Source organism: Myotis davidii, unplaced genomic scaffold (assembly GCF_000327345.1).
Source record: "Myotis davidii unplaced genomic scaffold, ASM32734v1 scaffold86, whole genome shotgun sequence".
Lineage (NCBI taxonomy): Eukaryota > Metazoa > Chordata > Mammalia > Chiroptera > Vespertilionidae > Myotis > Myotis davidii.
In genome coordinates this window covers 216,943-237,119 of record NW_006298058.1, presented here as the reverse complement: position 1 = coordinate 237,119, position 20,177 = coordinate 216,943, and the positions used below count along the sequence as shown (strand labels likewise).

At 40.2% G+C, this 20,177-nt stretch overlaps 1 protein-coding gene across 1 annotated transcript in view; it reads left to right on the top strand.

Moving 5' to 3' along the window:
• The first annotated feature begins 177 nt into the window (after window positions 1-177).
• Window positions 178-20,177, top strand: part of LOC107184679 (chromosome unknown open reading frame, human C10orf67) — a 45,889-nt gene continuing 25,889 nt past the window's right edge. The window contains exons 1-5 of the mRNA XM_015570516.1: window positions 178-258; window positions 1,192-1,326; window positions 11,096-11,240; window positions 12,380-12,438; window positions 19,024-19,089. Coding sequence (XP_015426002.1) covers window positions 178-258; window positions 1,192-1,326; window positions 11,096-11,240; window positions 12,380-12,438; window positions 19,024-19,089 — 486 coding nt within the window. The remainder of the gene's footprint in view (window positions 259-1,191; window positions 1,327-11,095; window positions 11,241-12,379; window positions 12,439-19,023; window positions 19,090-20,177) is intronic.

Sequence of the window (20,177 nt, the reverse complement as noted above, 5' to 3'; positions counted from 1 at the left end):
CTGCTGGCTTAGGCCTGCTCCCAGGTGGCAGAGGGCAGGCCCAATCCCTAGGTGCAGCCCCTGGTTGGGCTCAGAGCAGGGCTGATTGGGGAGTTGGGGCACCGCCCCCTGTCACACTCAAGGCCGGGTCAATGGGGAGGTTTCAGGCTTGTGCTTCTGTTAATGGGGGAAGACAGAATGGATGACAGTGAAGATGATGAACTGTGTTTGGACTTGTTGCATTTGAGATGCTTTTGTAGCACCCAGGGCACTAGTGGAGTAATGTGTCTTAGCCTCTGCAAAGTGTTTTATTTGTAGGTATAGCTATGAATAAATGGGAAGAATAGGTTACATAATCAATGCTATTCTTTAAAAGTTATGCAATTTAGCTCTGGACAGTATTATTCAGTAGTTAGAGCATCAGTCCACACACAGAAGGGTTGCAGGTTCGATTCCTGGGTTGCAGATTAGCTCCTCATCCCCAGTTGGGGCGAGTGTGGGAGGCAGCCAGTTGATGTGTCTCTCTCACATAGAGGTTTCTGTCTCTCCCTCCTCCCCTCCCTTCCTCTCTCTGAAAAGCAATGGAAAAAAATATTCTCAGGTGAAGATTCAAAAAAAATCACCTAATTAAAAATGCAATTATTACCATATAGATTATTGTTTTTACTTTTTTATGTCTACTGCATATTTATATACTGATTTTTTTTTTATTAGTGGCTGTGTAGACTATGTCAGTGTTATGTTCCTGGCTGGACTCTTAATTCCACCTCAAAATATTCTTCTTCTCAGTCTACTGGTATTCATTATATAACATAGAGCAATTTATTTATTTTTTTAAATCCTCACCCAATGTGCTTATTGTTTTTAGGGAGAAAGAGGGGGAGAGGGAGAGAGAGAGGAAGAGAGAGAGAGAGCGAGAGAGAGAGAGAGGGAGAGACACATCTATGTGAGAGAGAAAAATCGATTGGTTGCCTTCCATATACACCTGACTGAACCCATAATCTGTGTATATGCCCTGACCAGAATAATACTCTGCTATAGTCCACAATACTTCAGCATATCAATCAACATAAATATTTTTACTAAAAATTGTGTACACATTACAAAAATAAAATAACTTACAAGGCAGTAACTTAAATAAAACATGAAATGGTTTCTGGTGGCGCTAGATGTCTGATTTTTAATGCTGCTTCTTCCCCTTCCCCCCTGCAGCAATTCTTTGAGGTAGAAGAAGAGAGAAGTTCTATGCATGACATAACTACTGACAAACTAAGTATTTTGTTACTAAAGCTGAAGGACCAGGAAGAAGTGATTAAGAAGTTAAAAGAAGAAATAGAACATTATGAAGTAAGTTTCAAAGCAAAGAATATTAATTAAACATCTGTAAATAAAGTTATAACTATCTAAAAGCTCGGATTAAGAATCAAGGAAATACAAGTAATGTATCTTGGGCATCTCTCTACAACATAAGCCAGTCCAACCCTTTTCTGCTCAATGGCACATTCTAGAAAAGCCGTAATAGTTATAAATAAGAGCAGTAAATTTGTTCTCAATTTTTAAAATAATATATTTTTAAAATAACCTGTCTTCCACTGCAAAAGAATGTTCCCACTCTAGAGGAGCCTGTAGATAGACTTTTGTTTTAATTCTGAAGATTCCCACCCTTTTTTACAGACCAGATAGTTTGAAAGTCACAAAACTATCTCCCCAAGTCAGAGGCTTCCATGAAGCCAGCTTGGAACAGGATGAGCTTCAGGAGAAATGTCAAGAAGGAAATTTCTCAGAGGGTTTTCCCCCAGTTCTTCCTGTTGAAGTGGGAGCCAGGAGCTGTTTCACTGCTCAAAAGACTGATGGGAACAAACTGGAAAGAGAGAGAGCCTAGACTTCTGTCAAGGAGAAGAATTTTAAGGGCTGTGGAAAGTGTGGACGCTGAAGATGAATTCATTTTCATCTCAAGTCAGCTCTGAGCCACTGGGCTATCCTGGCTCAACCACAGCCCAAGCCATAGAGGTGTTTTATTATTCTGTCTAAGAGCAAGAACCTGATCGGGTGAGTAGGAGAGGCTTGCAGAGAGGCTGGGAGAATAACAATCTATTGAATATCAACTAGCACATGCTAGGTGCCTCATTAGTGGTACCTCTTTTTTCCTTTCCAATTGAATTTGTTGGTTCACAAAATCATACAAGGCTTCAAGTGTACAACTCAACAAAACATCATCCGCATACTGCATTGTGTGCCCATCGCCCCAAGTAAACTCTCTTTCTGTCCCAATTCCCATACCCCTTTGCCCACCTCCACCTGCCCCAGCCCCTTTCCCTTTGGCTATCACCACACTATTGTCTGTTTCTGTGTGTTATATTTTGCTTAATCCCTTCTCTTTCTTTCATCCAGTCCCCCAAACCCCTTCCTCTCTGGCAGCCATCACTCTGTTACATGTGTCCGTGCCTCTGTTTCTATTTTGTTCGTCATTTTATTTTGTTCATTAGATTCCACATATAAGTGAGATAATCTGGTATTTGTCTTTCTCTGACTGGCTTATTTCACTTAGTATAATACTCTCCAGGTGCATCCATGCTGTTACAAAAGGTAAGATTTTCTCTTTTACGGCTAAGTAGTATTTTGTTGAGTAAATGTACCACAGCTTTCCTAACCAGTCATCTATTGTTGGGCACTTGGGCTGTTGTCATATCTTGGCTATCATATATAATAAAAGGCTAATATGCAAATTGTCCCCTCAACAGGGGGGCGGGGCCAGCTGCCCAATCGCCAGCAGCCCCTCCCCCTGGCTGCCCCCCTCCATCCCCCCCCACTGCACCCCAGATTGGGGTGGGCTGGCCAGACCCCACCTATGCACAAATTCATGCACCAGACCTTTAGTTATACTAAATAATGCTGCTAAGAACATAGGGGGAACATATATTCTTTCAAATTAGTATTTTGGGTTACTTTGGATATATTTCCAGAAGTGGAATCACTGGATCAAAAGGCAAGTCCATTTTAAAATTTTTGAGCAAACATCATTCTGTTTTCCACAGTGGCCGCACCATTCTGCATTCCCACCAATAATGTATGAGGGTTCCCTTTCCCTCACATTCTTGCCAGTGCTTGTTTGTTGATTTATCGATAGCCATTCTGACAGGATGAGGAGATGTCCTACTGTATTGTGGTTTTAATTTGCATCTCTCTGATGATTAGTGATGTTGAGCATTTTTTCATATGTCTCTTGGCCACCTGTACATTCTCTTTGGAGAAGTGTCTATTCAGGTCCTTTGCCCATTTTTTAATTTGGTGGTTTGTCCTCTTGAGGTTGTTTGTCCTGTTGAGTAGTATAAGTTTTTTTATACATTTTGGAAATTAACCCCCTTATCAGATGTGTCATTGGTAAATATGGTCTCCCATTCAGTGGGATCTTTTTTCATTTTGTTGATGGTTTCTTCTGTACAAAAGCTTTTTGGTTTGATATAGTCCTATTTGTTTATTTTTTTCTTTTGTTTCCCTTGCCTAAGGAGATATATCTGCAAAAATATTGCTACAAGAAATTTCTGAGATTTTACTGCCTATGATTTCTTCTAAGATTTTTATGGTTTTGTGACTTACATTTCAGTCTTTAGTCCAATTTGAGTTTATTCTTGTGTATGGTATAAGTTGGTGGTCTAGTTTCATTTTTTTTGCATGTATTTGTCTAATTTTTCCAACACCATTTATTGAAGAGACTGAGACTTCACCAAAAATTACTAGACCTAATAAATGCATCTGGCAAAGTAGTAAGATATAAAATTAATATTCAGAAATTGGCAGGAGTGAGCTGGGAGAAGTCAATAGGGGAAAAGGAGACATATGTAATACTTTCAACAATAAAGAATTTTTTAAAAAAGAAATAAGTGGCATTTTTATACATCAATATTAAACTATTACAGAGGGAAATTAAGAAAACAATCTCACTTACTATTGCAACAACAACAGCAACAAAAAGGTACCAGGAATAAATTTAGCCAAGGAGGTAAAAGATCTGTACTTGGAAAATTATAAGGTACTGAAGAAAGAAATTGAGGAAGATACAAATAAGCAAAAGCATATACCATATTCATGGATAGGAAAAATTAACACCATTAAAATGTCCATACTATCCAAAGCAATATACAAATCCAACACAATTGCTATTAAAATACCAATGGCATAGCTCACAGATCTAGAACAAAAATTTCAAAAATTTATACAGAACCATGAAAAACCCGGAATGGCCTCAGTAGTCTTGAGAAAGAAAAACAAAGTTTGAGGTATCACACTACCTGATAATTAAGCTATACTACAAAGCCATAGTACTCAAAATAGCATGGTACTGGCATAACAACAGACATATTGATCAATGGAACAGAATAGAGAGCAGGGAAATAAACCCACGCCTTTATGGTCAATTAATATTTGACATAGGAGGAAAGAACATGGAATGGAGTAAAGTGGTACCTCTTCTCATCTCACAGATCAGTTTACAAATGAGGAAGCAGAGACAGGGTGGTTAAGTAACTTCCCACTAGACCAGGGGTGGGCAAACTTTTTGACTCGAGGGCCACAATGGGTTCTTAAACTGGACTGGAGGGCCGGAACAAAAGCATGGATGGAGTGTTTGTGTGAACTAATGTAAATTCAAAGTAAACATCATTACATAAAAGGGTACGGTCTTTTTTTTCAATAGTTTTTTTCATTTCAAATGGGCCAGATCCTGCCCGCGGGCCGTAGTTTGCCCACAGCTGCACTAGACACACAGCTAGTCAATGGTAAAGATGGAATATGAGCTCGAGGTCCAGCTGAATCCACAGCCTACAGAAGGAAGTGGAGCTCTGTGCACTACAGTAAGAATTAAAGGCTGTTTTATACATACATATACATATATCTCTCTATATAAAAGCCTAATATACAAATTGTCCCCACGGGAGTTAGACTGGGAGACCAATCCCTCGCTATGATGTGTGCTGACCGCTAGGGGGCGGTGAAGGACAAAGGAAAGCCCCAGCTGGCAGCCGGAAGAAAGGCCCAAGCCAGCTGCTGGAGGGCCCTGATCGGCTAGGCCTAGGGACCCTAGCCATGTACAAATTTTGTGCACCAGGCCTTTAGTATAAACACATATACTAGTATATGATTATGTTATTACTAGAGGCCTGGTGCATGAATTCGTGCATAGGTGGTGTCCAGCCAGCCTGCCCCAATCTGGGCTGATGGAGCCAGTCTGTCCATGGGGAGGGGATGCAGGAGGTTGGCTGGCCAGCCCCGCCGCCAATTAGGGGAGGGGCAATTGGGAGCGGGGCCAGCCAGTGGGAGGAGCCGCAGGCAGTTGGAAGGTTGGCCCCACCCCCTGGTCAAACTCCTGGTCAAGGGAACAATTTGCATGTTAGCCTTTTATTATATAGGATAATGTATATTTCTATTATAATGTATATTATTATAATTAATATATTACACATGTATATATATACATGTAAATATCGACACAGTAATAAAAATATGAGAAGTTACAAATAAAATCACTAGGAAGAAACACATATGAGCTGGTGGTCCCTTTAAGTACAATCTTAAATTCCACACTTAAAGCTTTGAAGTTAGAAGAGACAAGGAATTGAATGTGCATCCTTCTAAAGGACTTTGCTTACTCACTGGTTCAGGTTGGTGAAGGAGTATTTGCTTTGTTTAATCAATTAGAGTTATTTACGCTCTAAAAACAAAAAAAATTTATCATCTTCTAAGTAATGTAGTGTTGTTATTAACACAGATCTAATAAAATTGAATATTGTCTTTTTACATGTTCTGATGGCCTTGGAGGCAAAGGAAGATCCAGTTTTTGCATTTACTTTTATGAACCTTTTCATGGGTCTATATTACCCCTATTTCTTAGGTAAAATTATTCAATATAAAAGGCTAAAAAAGCACCTGTTTGGGTTTCGGCTTTTAGTTTTGCCTTGGCCAAAGAAGTGCAGCATCAATTGGCAAGGCCATTTTGATTCATTTATTTTCCATTTGTGAACTGGAAAGTGATACCTGCCTGGCTAAGAGAAAGTGATGAGAAGGCTACCTGTTTTGCTGGATATGAATTGCTTTGAGTTCTTTGAAAAAAGATAAGCCTATGAATTCTAGTTATCATTATGAGGAAGCGCTGAGTGTATGTGCCCTTCTGGTTGACATTCCATGAAATGCACTGAACAGGCCTCTGGACTGTTGATAAGGTCCCAACTTCCTAACTGAACTCATTCCACTAAAACATGAGGTCTAACTGGGAGTGTTTACATCTCAAAGTGTTGTCAGCTGGTTACCTGGTCTGTCTGAATGTCCTGGATAAGGATGGAGGTGGCTTTGTGAGGGGGACAGGAGGTGGGAGTTTCCACGCTGCTGTCCTGTAAGCAGGGTGTTCTCTGGCTCAGGTTGGCATCCCAAAGCCGCTGACTAATCCTCTGCAGTTTTCCCCCAAGGAGACCACACCCACTTTCCTGTTAACACCCTCAGATTTGAGGAAGATGAGATAAATCCGATTAGCTGGGTCCATACGTTTCTCCCAGCTTCACCAGGACTAGTGTGCATTTCAAGAACACGGAATAAATGCCACAAAAACAGATCACGTACTATAGAAAATAACTCTCTGGAAAAATACTTTTCAAATACTCCTCTAAAAACTAGCTTTCCTAAAACTCCATGCCACTTAAATTCTAGATGATACATCTTTTTATTTAAAATTTCATCTTATACACCTGCTCCCTCTAGTGGTATAAAAAAGCTTGAGTTGCCAAGGATCTGAAAATAGATTTGGAAAACAGAATTTAGAGAAACAATTAGAAAGTTCCAAAGCAGCAATGGAAATAACTTGAAAAAAACTTGAAACAAGCAAATTGAATAAACAGTGGGAAAACACTGTAATTAATTCTTACTGATAGTCAAATTACATAGACAGCTTTACAGTTAATAAGTAGTCCTAATATCTCTCCAGGGCTGTTTTTGAAAGACATCTGTCAAAAATGTAGTATTATGACCTTAGAAGAGTGAAAAGTAAAAGTTTAATAAACAGCTAGTTTAATTTATATTTATAACAAAATGAAAATTAGAAAAGGAAGCTCTTCAAGTTCAGTAGCCTCCTCTCTCCAGGTCACACATCCTAAATGTTGAATTTTCCTGAGAATAACTTCATTCAAGGACTGAACTTCTTTTCAGGTTTAGTTCTGTAGGAAACCATTGTGACTTAACTGAATGCCCTTGGAGTTATCAGGTTGCCAAGCTGTACGTTGGTAAATCCCCTTGAAAACTAAAGCAGGCCAGTTTGTCAGGGTATTTGTGCATGTACATGGATATGTATGCATGCGCATATGTGTTTTTTTAAAATATATTTTTATTAAAAAACTGTGGTACATCTACACAATGGAATACTATGCTGCTGTAAAAAAGAAAGGAACTCATACCATTTGCTACAGCATGGATGGATCTAGAGAGCATTATGCTAAGTGAAATAAGTCAGTCATAGAAAGATAAATATCACATGATCTCACTCATTTGTGTATTATAGTGAACAACATAAGCTAGAGGAAAGGTGGGGGAGGTTGGGGGTAAGGGAGAGAGATCAACCAAAGGACGTGTATGCATGTATATCAGCCTAACCAATGGACGCAGACAACAGGGGGTGAAGGGCAGGCCTGGGGGGAGGGGAGGCAATGGGAAGATATGGATACATATGTAATACCTTAATCAATAAAGAAAAATATATTTTTTTATTGATTTCAAAGAGGAAGAGAGAGGTAGAGAGAAAGAAACATCAATGATGAGAGAGAATCATTGATCGGCTGCCACCTGCATGCCCCACACTGGGCATGGAACCCACAATCCAGGCATATGCCCTGACTGGGAATCTAACCCTGACCTCCTGGTTCATAGGTCGATGCTCAACCAGTGAGCTACCCAACCCGGCCACATATATGTTTTAATTGCAATTGAGTTTCTTTGAAAAGACTTTTCCCCTTTTTTTCTTACCCCAACACATATGAACTGTGCAGCCATCACTCATGCACCCACTCCACCCCCATAGGTGAACATAACTGCTTGTTGCTGACAGTTCTGAAACAGAGCTGTCATTCAAGAGTGGCAGCTCTGCAGGGCGTCACTGCCCCAGCATGACACTTTCCTGGTTGTCACTCATTGGAAAGCACCTGCTTTGCTCTGTGACTGTCATGCAGCCTGGGCACGCATCAGAACGTACTCCACCCCCAGCATCAAATTGAGATGTCCAAGTAGCGTGCATGGAGCCTGCAGAATCGAGGCACCCACATGGCAGAAGGGAGACTGCTGAGGAGGCACAGGCGGTGCTCTAAACAGCACTTCTCAGACTTTATTGTGCATATGGACCACCTGCAGCAATTGTTAACAAACAGCTTCTGATAGTCGGGCTGGGCTGGGGCCTGAGATTCTGCATTTCCAATAAGCTCCCAGGTAATGCTTCGGCTCCTAGTCCATGGACTACACTTTGAGCAGCAAGGCGCTAGAGTATACCAGTTTTCAGAAACTATTCTTTCAAGAATAGTTTAGAATTAAAAACCCTGGGAACCGTGAATCTGCACATCTTGCGACTGTTTACAAGCAAAATAGTGCATAAGCCACCACCAAAAGTCCTACTTTCCACATAATAGGAACATTTTAAATTGGCAAGTTCCTTTAAAAACTTAAAATTACAAGATAGTCATGAATCACACACAATTTCTCATCTATTACAACATGGCTTTAAATTAGCAACATCTAGTTAACCACCTTTTAATGATCTTCCTAGCCCTGGTTTATTAATGCAGCATTTTTTAAATAAGTCCCACGCTTGAAGTAAACCAAAACTAGTGGTGTGGGCAGATGGTAGAAGGAGCACCATCACAAAACCTGCCACTCAGAGTGTAACAGATGACCGTGGCAGCCCAGAACTATCCCTTTGTTCATTTTGCTAATGAGTGTCCTCATTGCTGTGAGAGTCTGAATAGTTAATTACTTGCAGTTCCTACAGTGAACAGATGGTGGGGACAGAGCTAAAGGTTAACCTTATAAGAACAGGAGCTGTCGATGGCTATGTGGAGAAAATAAATCTGAGTTAAATGTGTTTTCCTTGTTTCCTACTTCTAAACAATTTTTAAAAATTGCATGGAGGTAAGGGGGAGAGATCTTATACATCTGCTTTGAAATGAACTTTTTAGAAAATGAACTTAGGTATTAGCTGCTGCCAGTTACAAATTTTAGGCTTCACCTGATTAATTCAAATAGTTCTTGTTTATTTTATGGTAATGGCACTCATGTAATCCACTGTGGATGTTCGTATTTTGTCACTGTTAGGAAATGTATGCATAAGCCTAGCAAGGCAAATATTATTTGTTTGTTACTTAAAAACACTTTTAGACCATAAATCAATAAATTCCTTTTTAGTCTATAAATATATTCTGTAATCATTTCAAATTTAACCCTGTGGGACAAGACATTAATAACTGGATTTCTCCACTAATAAGAAAACATAACTATTAGATATTTGGTTAAGAATGAATCAAGCTCAAATAATTTAATGAAATGGTGAATCAAACTCATGAAGATTTGTAATTGAGCTTAGGCAAAACTTAACATTATTTTATTAGGCAAAACTTAATATTAACTCTGACCTAACTACTTCACTAAAATGCTTGATTTGTAAGAAATTATTGTTACACAAGACATTATATACACTTATTTTTCTTTTAGGCCATTATGAGCACAAAGGAAAATATTTTTTTAAAACTATTTTAATAATTTACTTCCAGGTATCTCTAAAGTTAAGTAAAAATACAATTCCAAAAGGAAAGCAGCACATTGGGAGGAATGATTTTGGTTTTGAGGGGAAATCTTATTCTTGTGTATCTGCAGCCATGACATTGCTATGGAAAGATAAGTTAGAATTCATCTAAAGATTACTTTAAAGTTCAAAAGTATTTCTAGTGTCTATCGATTTTGAAGCAAGGCATATAGAACCTTCTATCTCTTTTAGCCTAATATAATGACCTGTAAGCATACTCTTTAATATTTTGAGATGGCATAATCAGCTTAATATTTTACCACCATGAAGCATAAAGTTCCGCACCAGCTTCCCCAATCCATTACATCTTAATTTTAAAAATAACGTGTGGCAGTAAAATGTAGACAGCCGTAAGCGAGTATATTCAGATGTCTCCAATAGCTTTGAAACAAGACAAGAAGAAGAAGAAAAGAAGAGTCGCTGTCCCTATAAGCTTCTATTGCGTAAGAAAAAGCCTCTCCCATAATGGACATGGCAAGATTTAAACAAAAGACTCACATAATAAAAATGTAAATGAGTGTGCTTTACTAAAACTATAACTTTAAAGTCTTTTGTTGTAAGTTATCCTGAAACCTTCTTACAAGGTAATCACTGTTTGCATAGAGACTTAAACCGAAGTCTTCAATAGCATTAAACGCCTGCACAGCCCCAGTGTGACAGGCATGCAAAGCCATGTTAATGTTCAGAATATGAATTGCCTCTGGGTGGCTCCTCCACCAAGCAGAAAACCAACTGTGTGGATATCCGAGTGCCTGATGGACTCCATGCGGCTCCCAGCCTGAAAACGTCACCACTTTGACATGTGATGTGCTCCTCATGACACCGGCAGCACTGACACTGGGAGATGCCACAAAGGCAACAAGCCTCCCTCCTTCACGGTGCACTTTGCCACCCCCTGCCGCTGCCCGGCCACATCTCCCCAGCCTGCCTAGTTACAGGCAGACAGCACTTCAGACGCACACAGGGGGAAATGTGGGTGAGGGGCCCCAGCTGCCTCCCCGGACATAGCCTCCATAATGAATTGACCTGAATGATGAGGGCACACAAACAGTATGATATGCATTATTCCTGTCAATAAAATGTCCCCATGTGCTGTGGTCTTTGTACAGAATGTACTGCAGCCTTTCTTCCAGCAAGCTCTATTTAATCCCCTTCCTTTTTGCTATTCATATTGTAAGTGTGTAATAGAATTCAGAAAATTATATGATAGCTCTTCTGTATCTGTCTTGTCTTGTGCTGCCTATTTAAATTCTTGGCTCCCTGCTTACAAATATGGAATTCCCCATCTTTCAGGAAGCTTTGGCGACAGAGGCCAGCCCTGAAACAGCTTTGGTGAAGGAACATTTGGAGTACAAAGTGGAAAATGAGAGACTGCTTCAAGTCGTTGCAGAACTCGAAGAAGTAGCCCAACTCAATCTAAAAGAAAATGCATTTTTAGGTAATAGTTTAAAGTCATTTTTAAGGGAAATCTATATATTGGGCACTTTCTAAAATTCATAGCTATGTTTGTCTTTTCCAAACACACATTTATCTGGTTATTTACATTTGAAAGATCAGTTTGATAGCCATCTTTGATTTTCATTTAAAATGGCATTTCTTGCTTGGGACAGGGAATATATGTAAATATTGTAATTATACTCCTGAGCCATGTCATTTTAACTCAGGGCTTTTCTAAGCTTTTTTCTTTCAAGCCAAGCATTGACCTTTGAAAAAATGTGCTAATCCATGCTCTATTTTACTTAGAAATGTTATAAAACAGAAACCTTTGCCAATTTCTGTTTCTTATGCTTAATTAGTTATGTAAAATTTATAACATTAAAAACTTATAAATACATATTGAGATATGGCTTGTGGAGAAACGGGGTTAGCCCTTCAGAAATGTATGCTCTGACTTACTACTTAATTATCTTCAATTTTTGGTACAGATTTTAAGTACAAATGTTCATTCATATCCCCCCCCCCTTTTTTTTACATACCATAAACATTGGTGAGAGTTTCATTTTAACCTCCAAAGTTATATTGCTTTAAGCAGTTTTTTTCACTGACTGTTATCTTTGTATTTATGTTATATAATGTTGCTCTTAATCTGCAGTATGAAAGGTATCGAGTAAGCAATAAAGAAGTCACAAAATATGGATAAAATCATTTCTATTACAATATCTCTTAAATATACAGTTGTACTGTGCCAGTGTAGTTTGGCTTTTCTTCTGATGTGGTGTAATAGTGCTTTGTTAGGTTCTGGTGGTGCTGACTGAGTCAAAACGTGCCACCTGCTGAAGCGCTTTGCATAGGCTGTGACTAGCAGCAAAAGTGTCCATGGCGAGTATTGATGAAAAGCTTTCAGCCCTCGGCCACACTTGGATCTTGAACTTAGTTCTTAATCCCTATCTGACCAGCCTTCTTAACAGCAGGAAGAAGGCTGTGAGTGTCAAGGGCAGTTGTGAAGGTCACAGTCCTGCTAGGACTTGCGTCCACCATGCCTGCCAGTGGTGTACAGCCTGCCTGGAAGCAGGAAGTTTGAATACAGGGCATAAACTTGTAATTTCATGGTTGGTCTCTCTCTCTTTTTGTTTATAGAAGATGAAATTATGACTCTGAAAGAGACGGCAGCGAAGGATCAGAAAACCATTCAAAGGGTACTGTAACTTTTTTTACATTGATGAATGACTCTTTTAAATTAAAATATCAGCCCAATTGGTGAAATAACGCTGTGCCCCACTTGTCCTGTGATGTCAAGTCGATTTCTCATTATTTGGGAAGGTCTTAGTAATGAATAAGGATTCTGTCTTGGTATTGAATTAATGTATAGATACTCCTTTTATTTGGGATAACTAAAAGTCTCTCTTGTTGATTGTAAGGAATCAAAAACTTACAGGGCAGGGAGGCCAGAGATGTGTCTGTGGAAAAATCATATTGTTAAGAGTGAGCAGTCGGATTCTCAGGTCAGATGGTGGTTTATGTTCATTTTTCGATACATGAATTAACTGGGCTCATGTTACCCAGGAAATTTGCATTTAGAACAGGGAATTCTTTGGTGTCATAAAGATCAAGATTTCCTAGTGCACTCAATGCAGCAGGACCCAGGTCAGGGGCTCTGCTTTGTGCTTTCTTAGCCCAATGTGCTTTCTTAGCTGCCCCTACTGCAGCTCCCGAAACACCTTTCTGTGAGGCCCGTCTTCCCTGCGGTACCTTAGCCCCACGAGGGCAGAGACTGCGTGCTCTTGGTCTCTGGCACAGTCCCAGGGCTGAGCACAGCGCGTGGCACACTTACTCACAAATACCCTTTGGAGCCTTTCATAGAGTGAGAATGTACTTAGAATCCATAACATTTACAGAATTTACAGGTGAAAAAGTGGATTTGCCTCCCTGAATGATTCTAAATAAACATACCTGCTTTCTATGAACTGAATCAAGTATCAGTTTCTAATTAAAAATTAATTAAAATTAGATAAAATTAACAGTTCTTCTATCACATTAACCCCATTTCCAGGGCTCATGGGCCTATGTTTAGGTTCAGTTTTCAACCTGATTTTGCAGTTTAGGGTATTCTTATGTTTTAGGTAAAATTACTTCAAAAAACTATATTTTAAAGATATGGCCACCCAGATTTGGGAGATGTTTTCTCTGGTAACTGAATCTGTCATACGTTTTCCCAAAGTGCTTTCCTGTTCTTGTGCTTCACCGTGTTTGCAGTGGTGGCGGCGAAACCCCCTTCCCACAGAGCTAGCAGAGTCTGGACACAGACAAGCCTAATCTTGGCATCAAGTTCTAAGGTGGAAAATAAAATCTCAGCTTGCCAATGTCACTTAAGAATCTATAAGGGAACCGTCCCAGTTCATTTAAACGTTTCCCAAAGCTATTCTGTCTACCTGTCATGTAGAGATAAGGACTATATGGACTATAATAGAAGTCTGCACATAGAGAAGAGATGCCTGGAAGGTTCTATGAGGGGTTTGCAAACAGTTCCACATCCACCTCACACTCTTTTACTTGAGCTGATTTTTCCAGGAGGTAAGAGGGTAGAAGAGCTGGGTACATCAGAGTGTGATTACATCATGAGTGAGAGATGTTTGTGATTTGGTATGGCTAGGTATGAGGCAGGAATCTGGGGAGACCATGTGGTGAGAATTTGTGGTGGGGTAGGAAGAGGGGAAGTTGGGGTGTGGGGTGTGGGGAAGAGGTAGGCAGGAAATGGAGGAATGGAAAGGGCAGCTCGGAAACCTCTGGATAAGTCATGTGCTCCCTTTTTTCGCCGTGGTTACAATTAAATGCAAGTTGAAAATGGGACTGAACTTGGGGAGGCTGACCTCTTACCACCTGTCCGAGCTAAAAATTATCCATTATGTAGTGTCACTGTTTTAGTTCCAATGATCTAACAACAGCTGAATCTGTATTCCAGCTGTGGCCACAATAAGAATTTCTTTCTGGGAGGGAGACAGGCCATCAGTCAGAGATTACGGCCCAGGGTGTGATGGGCTTCAGGAGGCAGGTGGCACCAAGTGCACAGTGGGCACACCCAGCCTGAGGAGTACGGGGCCAGGGAAGGTTGGAAGAAGGGCACTGAGCTGACTCCTGAAAGAGAGGTTAGAATTCCAGGCAAGGATGAGGGGAAGGTGGCCAGGGTAAGAAACATGCCAAAGGGAAGTAAATGTGTGTGGTTTGCAATAGCTGAAGGCACCTGAGAATAAGGGGTGTTGAGGAGCAGGGTGCATGGTAGAGGATTATGATTCATTCCAAGAGGTTTGAACGCCCTTCCTTGTGCACTGAGGGGCTCTGAACATTGGGGCAGGATCCCATGTGTGTTTCCTAAAGAAAACACATGGGAAGGTGGAAAATCCAGAGCGAGAGAGACGAGTTAAGAGTTACTTGGAGAAAGCATGGAAACTATACGATCCTGAAACAAAATGAGGACAGTGACATTGAGGATCATGGGAAGGGATGCACTCAAAAGATGATTCAGCAGCTATGGCTCTGGTCACCGGTATGGTTGGAGGTGAAATAATAAAGGAGAGGGGGGAGTTAAGGCTGGATAGCATTTAGATGAAAATGAGAACAGGGTGACACAACAGGGAGAGAAGCAGGAGAGGGCACTTCAGAAGCCATCAAGAAATTCTCAAAAAAGGAAGGACACACTTCCAGTGTGTCAAATGCTGCTTAGAAGCCAGGGGTGCTAAAGGCTAACAGGGAAGACTGGGCCATTTAGCTTTGGTAACAAGATGACCCTGGTCATGTTAGCGAGAGTCATTTTCCTGGAATGGCAGAAGCAGCTGTGAAGAGAGGTGAATGCTAAAGGGAGGCAGTGAGCATGGACACTCTCTCGAAGTTTGGCTGTGGATGGCCAGGGAGTGGTGGGGAGTTGTTGGAGGGCAACAGGGGGTTGAAGAAGTATCTTTAAATAATGTCAATGGAAAGGAGGATGAGGGTAAACCGGTTAGGGCAATATATGAGGTTTTAATCCAGAGTAGCTGCACCCTTCCTCTGTCTATCATTTCACATGGATCTGATTAGTACCCTTTCTTACTACCTACCTACTACAGCTCTTCCAATTTTCACAACCTTTCTCAGTTCCAGCACTCCATTTCCCTGCACTAAGAGAACACTTGAACATGATGGACATTGGGATTTTTTTCCTCCTTGGCACTCTCTGACTCTGTCACGTAGCTTCCCTTTACTCATTGTCAGCAGAAGAAGGGGCATTCTTCTCCTGGATTCCTCCTTCTACCTGTTGGCCGACTCCATCTCTTCTTTATTCTCTCCTGGGACCTTTCTTCATCAGTCTTTCCTCTCTTGTGCCTTCCAAAGCCATTGCCATTCGCTGTTCTTTACACATCATTTCAAAGAAAACCAGCCTCTTCTCTTCTCCCCCGATGCGAGTTGTCCTGTTGATTGGGTTACGATGAGATCCATATTGCCCTTAATCCTTTCCCATCTTTTTCCTTTTTGAATTTTCTACTGTAGGTGACAGAACGATGCCTCACATCACAGGTGTCTTCTGCAGTAATGCTTGCTTCTGACCTTTCACACACTTCTTCATCCTTTTCTAAGCAATGTCTGTCAGAAGCTTCTCTCCCTCCATCTCCCCTGAAATACTATTCTTGGGGCCTTTGTTTTATTCTTTTTTCTCTGGCTGACCTCAGATGCTCCCATAACTGGCACACCTGTTTACCAGTGACTTCTAAACCGTTCTCTCCTGCTTTAGATTTTCCCTAAATGCCACCTCCTTAATTTTAACTCTGTCCTCATCCTCAATTTCTTTTTTGCAAAATTTGTTTATTGATTTTAAAGAGAGAGGAAGGGAGGGAGGGAGAGGGGGAGAAGAAAGAGGGGTCGATTTGACTAGAGTCATTCTCTACTGCCATAGTTATCCAGTACCCTAATCTAATGTGCTAAAACCCTCAATGGTTTCCCATCGCCTTCCGTATAAAACCAGCCTACCCTAAAATGTACCGAGTGATTTTTAATATCAGCAACAACTAAGCACTTTCATATTTGCTATCTCCAATTCCTCCCACAATAACTCTTTATTATATGAGACAATTAAGCTTAAAGTGGAGAATTAACTTACACAGAAGAAAGAAGCAGAGCTTTGACTTGAACCAACTACTATTCATTACATCATTCTGCCTTCCCCTCCTAACTGTGGGGAGCAAGGCCCCTCATAATATCACCCCGAATTTCCTTCTGCCTTCATTTCCTGCCATTCCTCTGTGTAAGCACCTAAGTCATATAACACCAAAGGTTTCCCAGTTCCTCCCTTACTTGATGCTTCCCTCTGTCTACACTGCTGTTTTGTTGGCTGTTTCCTCCACCTTCCTCCTTCTCCAGCTTGTTGAATTTCTGCATCTTCTTCAAGACCCTTGTCGATGGTACTACTCTTGTGAAGTTAAAACCTAGAATAACAGACCTTATTATAATTACGGTTGCTGTGTTATGTGGATTTTTATGCTTTTCGACTACCTGAAGATTTGATGTAACATTTGTCTTTATGTTCTATAGTGATTTCACATTTCTCTCCTACCATACTGGATACTGCAGGGGAAGGGATCTGCTCTAGCTCATTTTTATATTTCCATAGTCAAACAAAATGTTAGGCATCTAAAGGGTGTCCCCTACATGTTTATTAAATTAGTGAATATATGAATTAATTGAATTGAACGGATATCAAAACCAGTGGTCAGCCTGCACACTGAAGGGTTTCAGGTTCGATCCCAGGCTCGGTCCAGGCTCATGCAGGAGGCAACGAATTTGTGTGTCTCTCTCACATCAATGTTTCTTGCTCTCTTTCTTTTTTGTTTTTAAATATATTTTGATTGATTTCAGAGAGGAAGGAAGAGGGAGAGAGAGATAGAAGCATCAATGATGAGAGAGAATCATTGATTGGCTGCCTTCTGCATGCCCCACACTGGGGATGAAACTCACAACCCAGGCATGTGCTTGGACCGGTAATCGAACAGTGACCTCCTGACACTGAACCACTGCGCCACACTGGCTGTTTTTATTTTTTATTTATTTTTATTTTTTTTATTTTTTAGCCTGTCCGGGGGAGCTGAGGACCTTCCCCTGGGAATCTTGGGGGGATGCTGGGGAAAGGGGACCTTAGAGACTGTGGGCCTGGAAATAAAACTCCTCTCTTTACCGTCACCACACTGTTCCCCAGCCCGCGCCTGCCTCGCCTCTGCAAGGTTCAGCTTCATAGCGGCCCTTCCTGGGGTCTCTGTACTTCATCCCTGGGAGCACACTGGCTGCTTTTAATTGGTATGAAATATGGCTATATATATCTATAATACTAAAAGCATAATATGGTAATTAGACCATATGTCCTTCTGAATGTCCTTCCAGATGACCTTCCAGATGAAGCCAGGGCTGTGAGGGAAGCCCGGGTCCTGGGTGCTGGCCGCTGGGGGAAGGAAGGCCTACTCTTATGTGAATTTTGTGCATCGGGCCTCTAGTATACATATATATCACAAAAACCTAAAATAAGAAATGGGTGATAGAAAGAGTAAATCACTCTTTTTGACTAATTAAGACTTGCTTTATTATGTATTGATATCACATTTTTGGAGATGACGAAGGTTGTAAATAAATTGACATTTTCTGTGTATATTTTGTTTGCATATATAATAAAAGTATCTATACTAATAAAAGGGTAATATGCTAATTAGACCGGACATCTTCCAGACGACCTTCTAGACATCTTTCTGGACAAAGCCATGGTGGTGGGGCTGAAGCAGAGGTAGTTAGGGGCGAACAGGCCCAGCAGGAAAGAGCAGTTAGGGGATTCAGGCTGGCAGGGGAGAGCAGTTAGGGGCATCAGGCTGACATGCAGAGTGGTTAGGGGCGATCAAGCAGGCAGACAGGTAAGCGGTTAGGAGCCAGTGGTCCCGGATTGCAAGAGGGATGTCCAACTGCTGGTTTAGCCTCAATCCAGCACTGTTTGGGCCTAAATCAGCAGTCAGACATCCCCCGAGTGGTCCCAGATTGGAGAGGGTACAGGCTGGGCTGAGGGACCCCACCTCTGCACGATTTTTGTGCACTGGGTACTTCATCCCTGGGAGCACATTGGCTGTTTTTAATCGGTATGAAATATGGCTATATATATCTATAATAATAAAAGCATAATATGGTAATTAGACCATATGTCCTTCTGGGTGTCTAGTAATAATTATACAGTAATATGTTATTAGTACATGGTAATCTGTAGACATTTAATTTTTATTGAATTTATTGGGGTTATATTGGTTAATAAAATTATATAGATTTCAGGTGTACAGTTCTATAATACATCATGTATATTGTGTTGTGTGTTCACCACCCCAAGTCATGTCTCTTTCCATAGCCATTTATCCCCCCTTTACCCTCTCCTGCCTCTCCCACCCCCATTTCCCTCTGGTCATCACTATACTATTATCTGCCTATGAGGTTGTATGATTTTTTCTTAATTCCTTCACCTTTCTCACCCAGGCCTCCCACCCTCTTCTCTCTGACAGCTATGAATCTGTTTCTATTTGTTAGTTTATTTTGTTCATTAGATTCCACATATAAGTGAAATCATATGGTATTTGTCTTTCTATGATTGGCTTATTTCACTTAGCATTAGACATTTAATTTTTTTCTTTAATCATATTGGGATCTGTTTTTCTCATATTCAGAAACAAAATATATTTCACTAAATTCTTTTGTGGTCTGTTTTATAATCAAAATGTAATGTTCTTCTCTTTCAGTTAACTGAAGGTAGAGATAAATTAAAGGCTGAACTTAATGCTGAAAAAGTATTAGTTCAAGAAATGGTAAGGTGATTTACATTATTTCCTAATAAATTTGAATTCAGGAATTTAATTTAATCATGAGAGTTTTCTAAACTGTCTTTGTACCTGTTTATTGTGAACTATTCGTTTTCCCTTTATCAATAATCTAAGTGCATGCATAATTATAAACATTTTAAAATGATCATTTGAGTGGTATTATAACAAATATACTTATTATGTAGAAGAGTTTTACATAAGAAATAGTATTATAATTTAAAGTAGTGTATGAAATTTTTGAATTTTATTATGGAGAGCCCAGAATTTTGAAGGATTTTCTATTTTTAGTTACAAATTGCCCTTAGTGACAAAAAAAAAAAAGAGCCAAGTTAGATATTTTGGCATTCTGTGTTAGTTTCATAAGAAAACACTGCCTTTTTTTATGTTCTTTTAAGAGAACTTTCCAGACGGCTGGTCTTTTATTTTATCAGTTGACTACCCACCCCCGGGGCCCCCCATCCTACCCCCCGCCCAGCTTATGGGGTTGTACTTTGGCTTTCAACTGATCACCACTACTATGTCTTTGTTATAGTAAACTGACTGTGTTTATTATAATCAAAAATAAAACACAGCTTGACTTGCGTTCTAAATGTGCCTGAAAAGAATATGATACTGTTTAGAAGAGAAAAGGTTGCTCATAGGAAATCCACACCACTTCAGATATTGAAACATGCCTCTTTTTACAGCTTGTCACACTTTGTGCCAAGTCATGACTGTTTTCCTAACTCTGTTTTGTTACTCTCGGCACCATGTGTTTTGGGTTCCTTGTCATAGAAATTAATGCAAAACAATGCTCCCGGACTACAATACAGCCTTCTATGAAACCAACTTGTGAATGCAGGCAAAGAAAAAAAAAATGATGGCTAGCTAGTCATAGAAACCGTGTATTAACAAAAACGTTATTTTGAACTCTTTACCTTTAAATACCTGCATATAAAAAAAATTGGCTTAATTATTTGCGTATACTTGGTGAATCTCTTCTGCCCCACCCCACCCCACCCTCTTCTTTCCAAAGTCCAGGAGTTGCTTCTGAAAAAAAACTAAATGTTGTCATTGAAATGGAAAGTGCTATT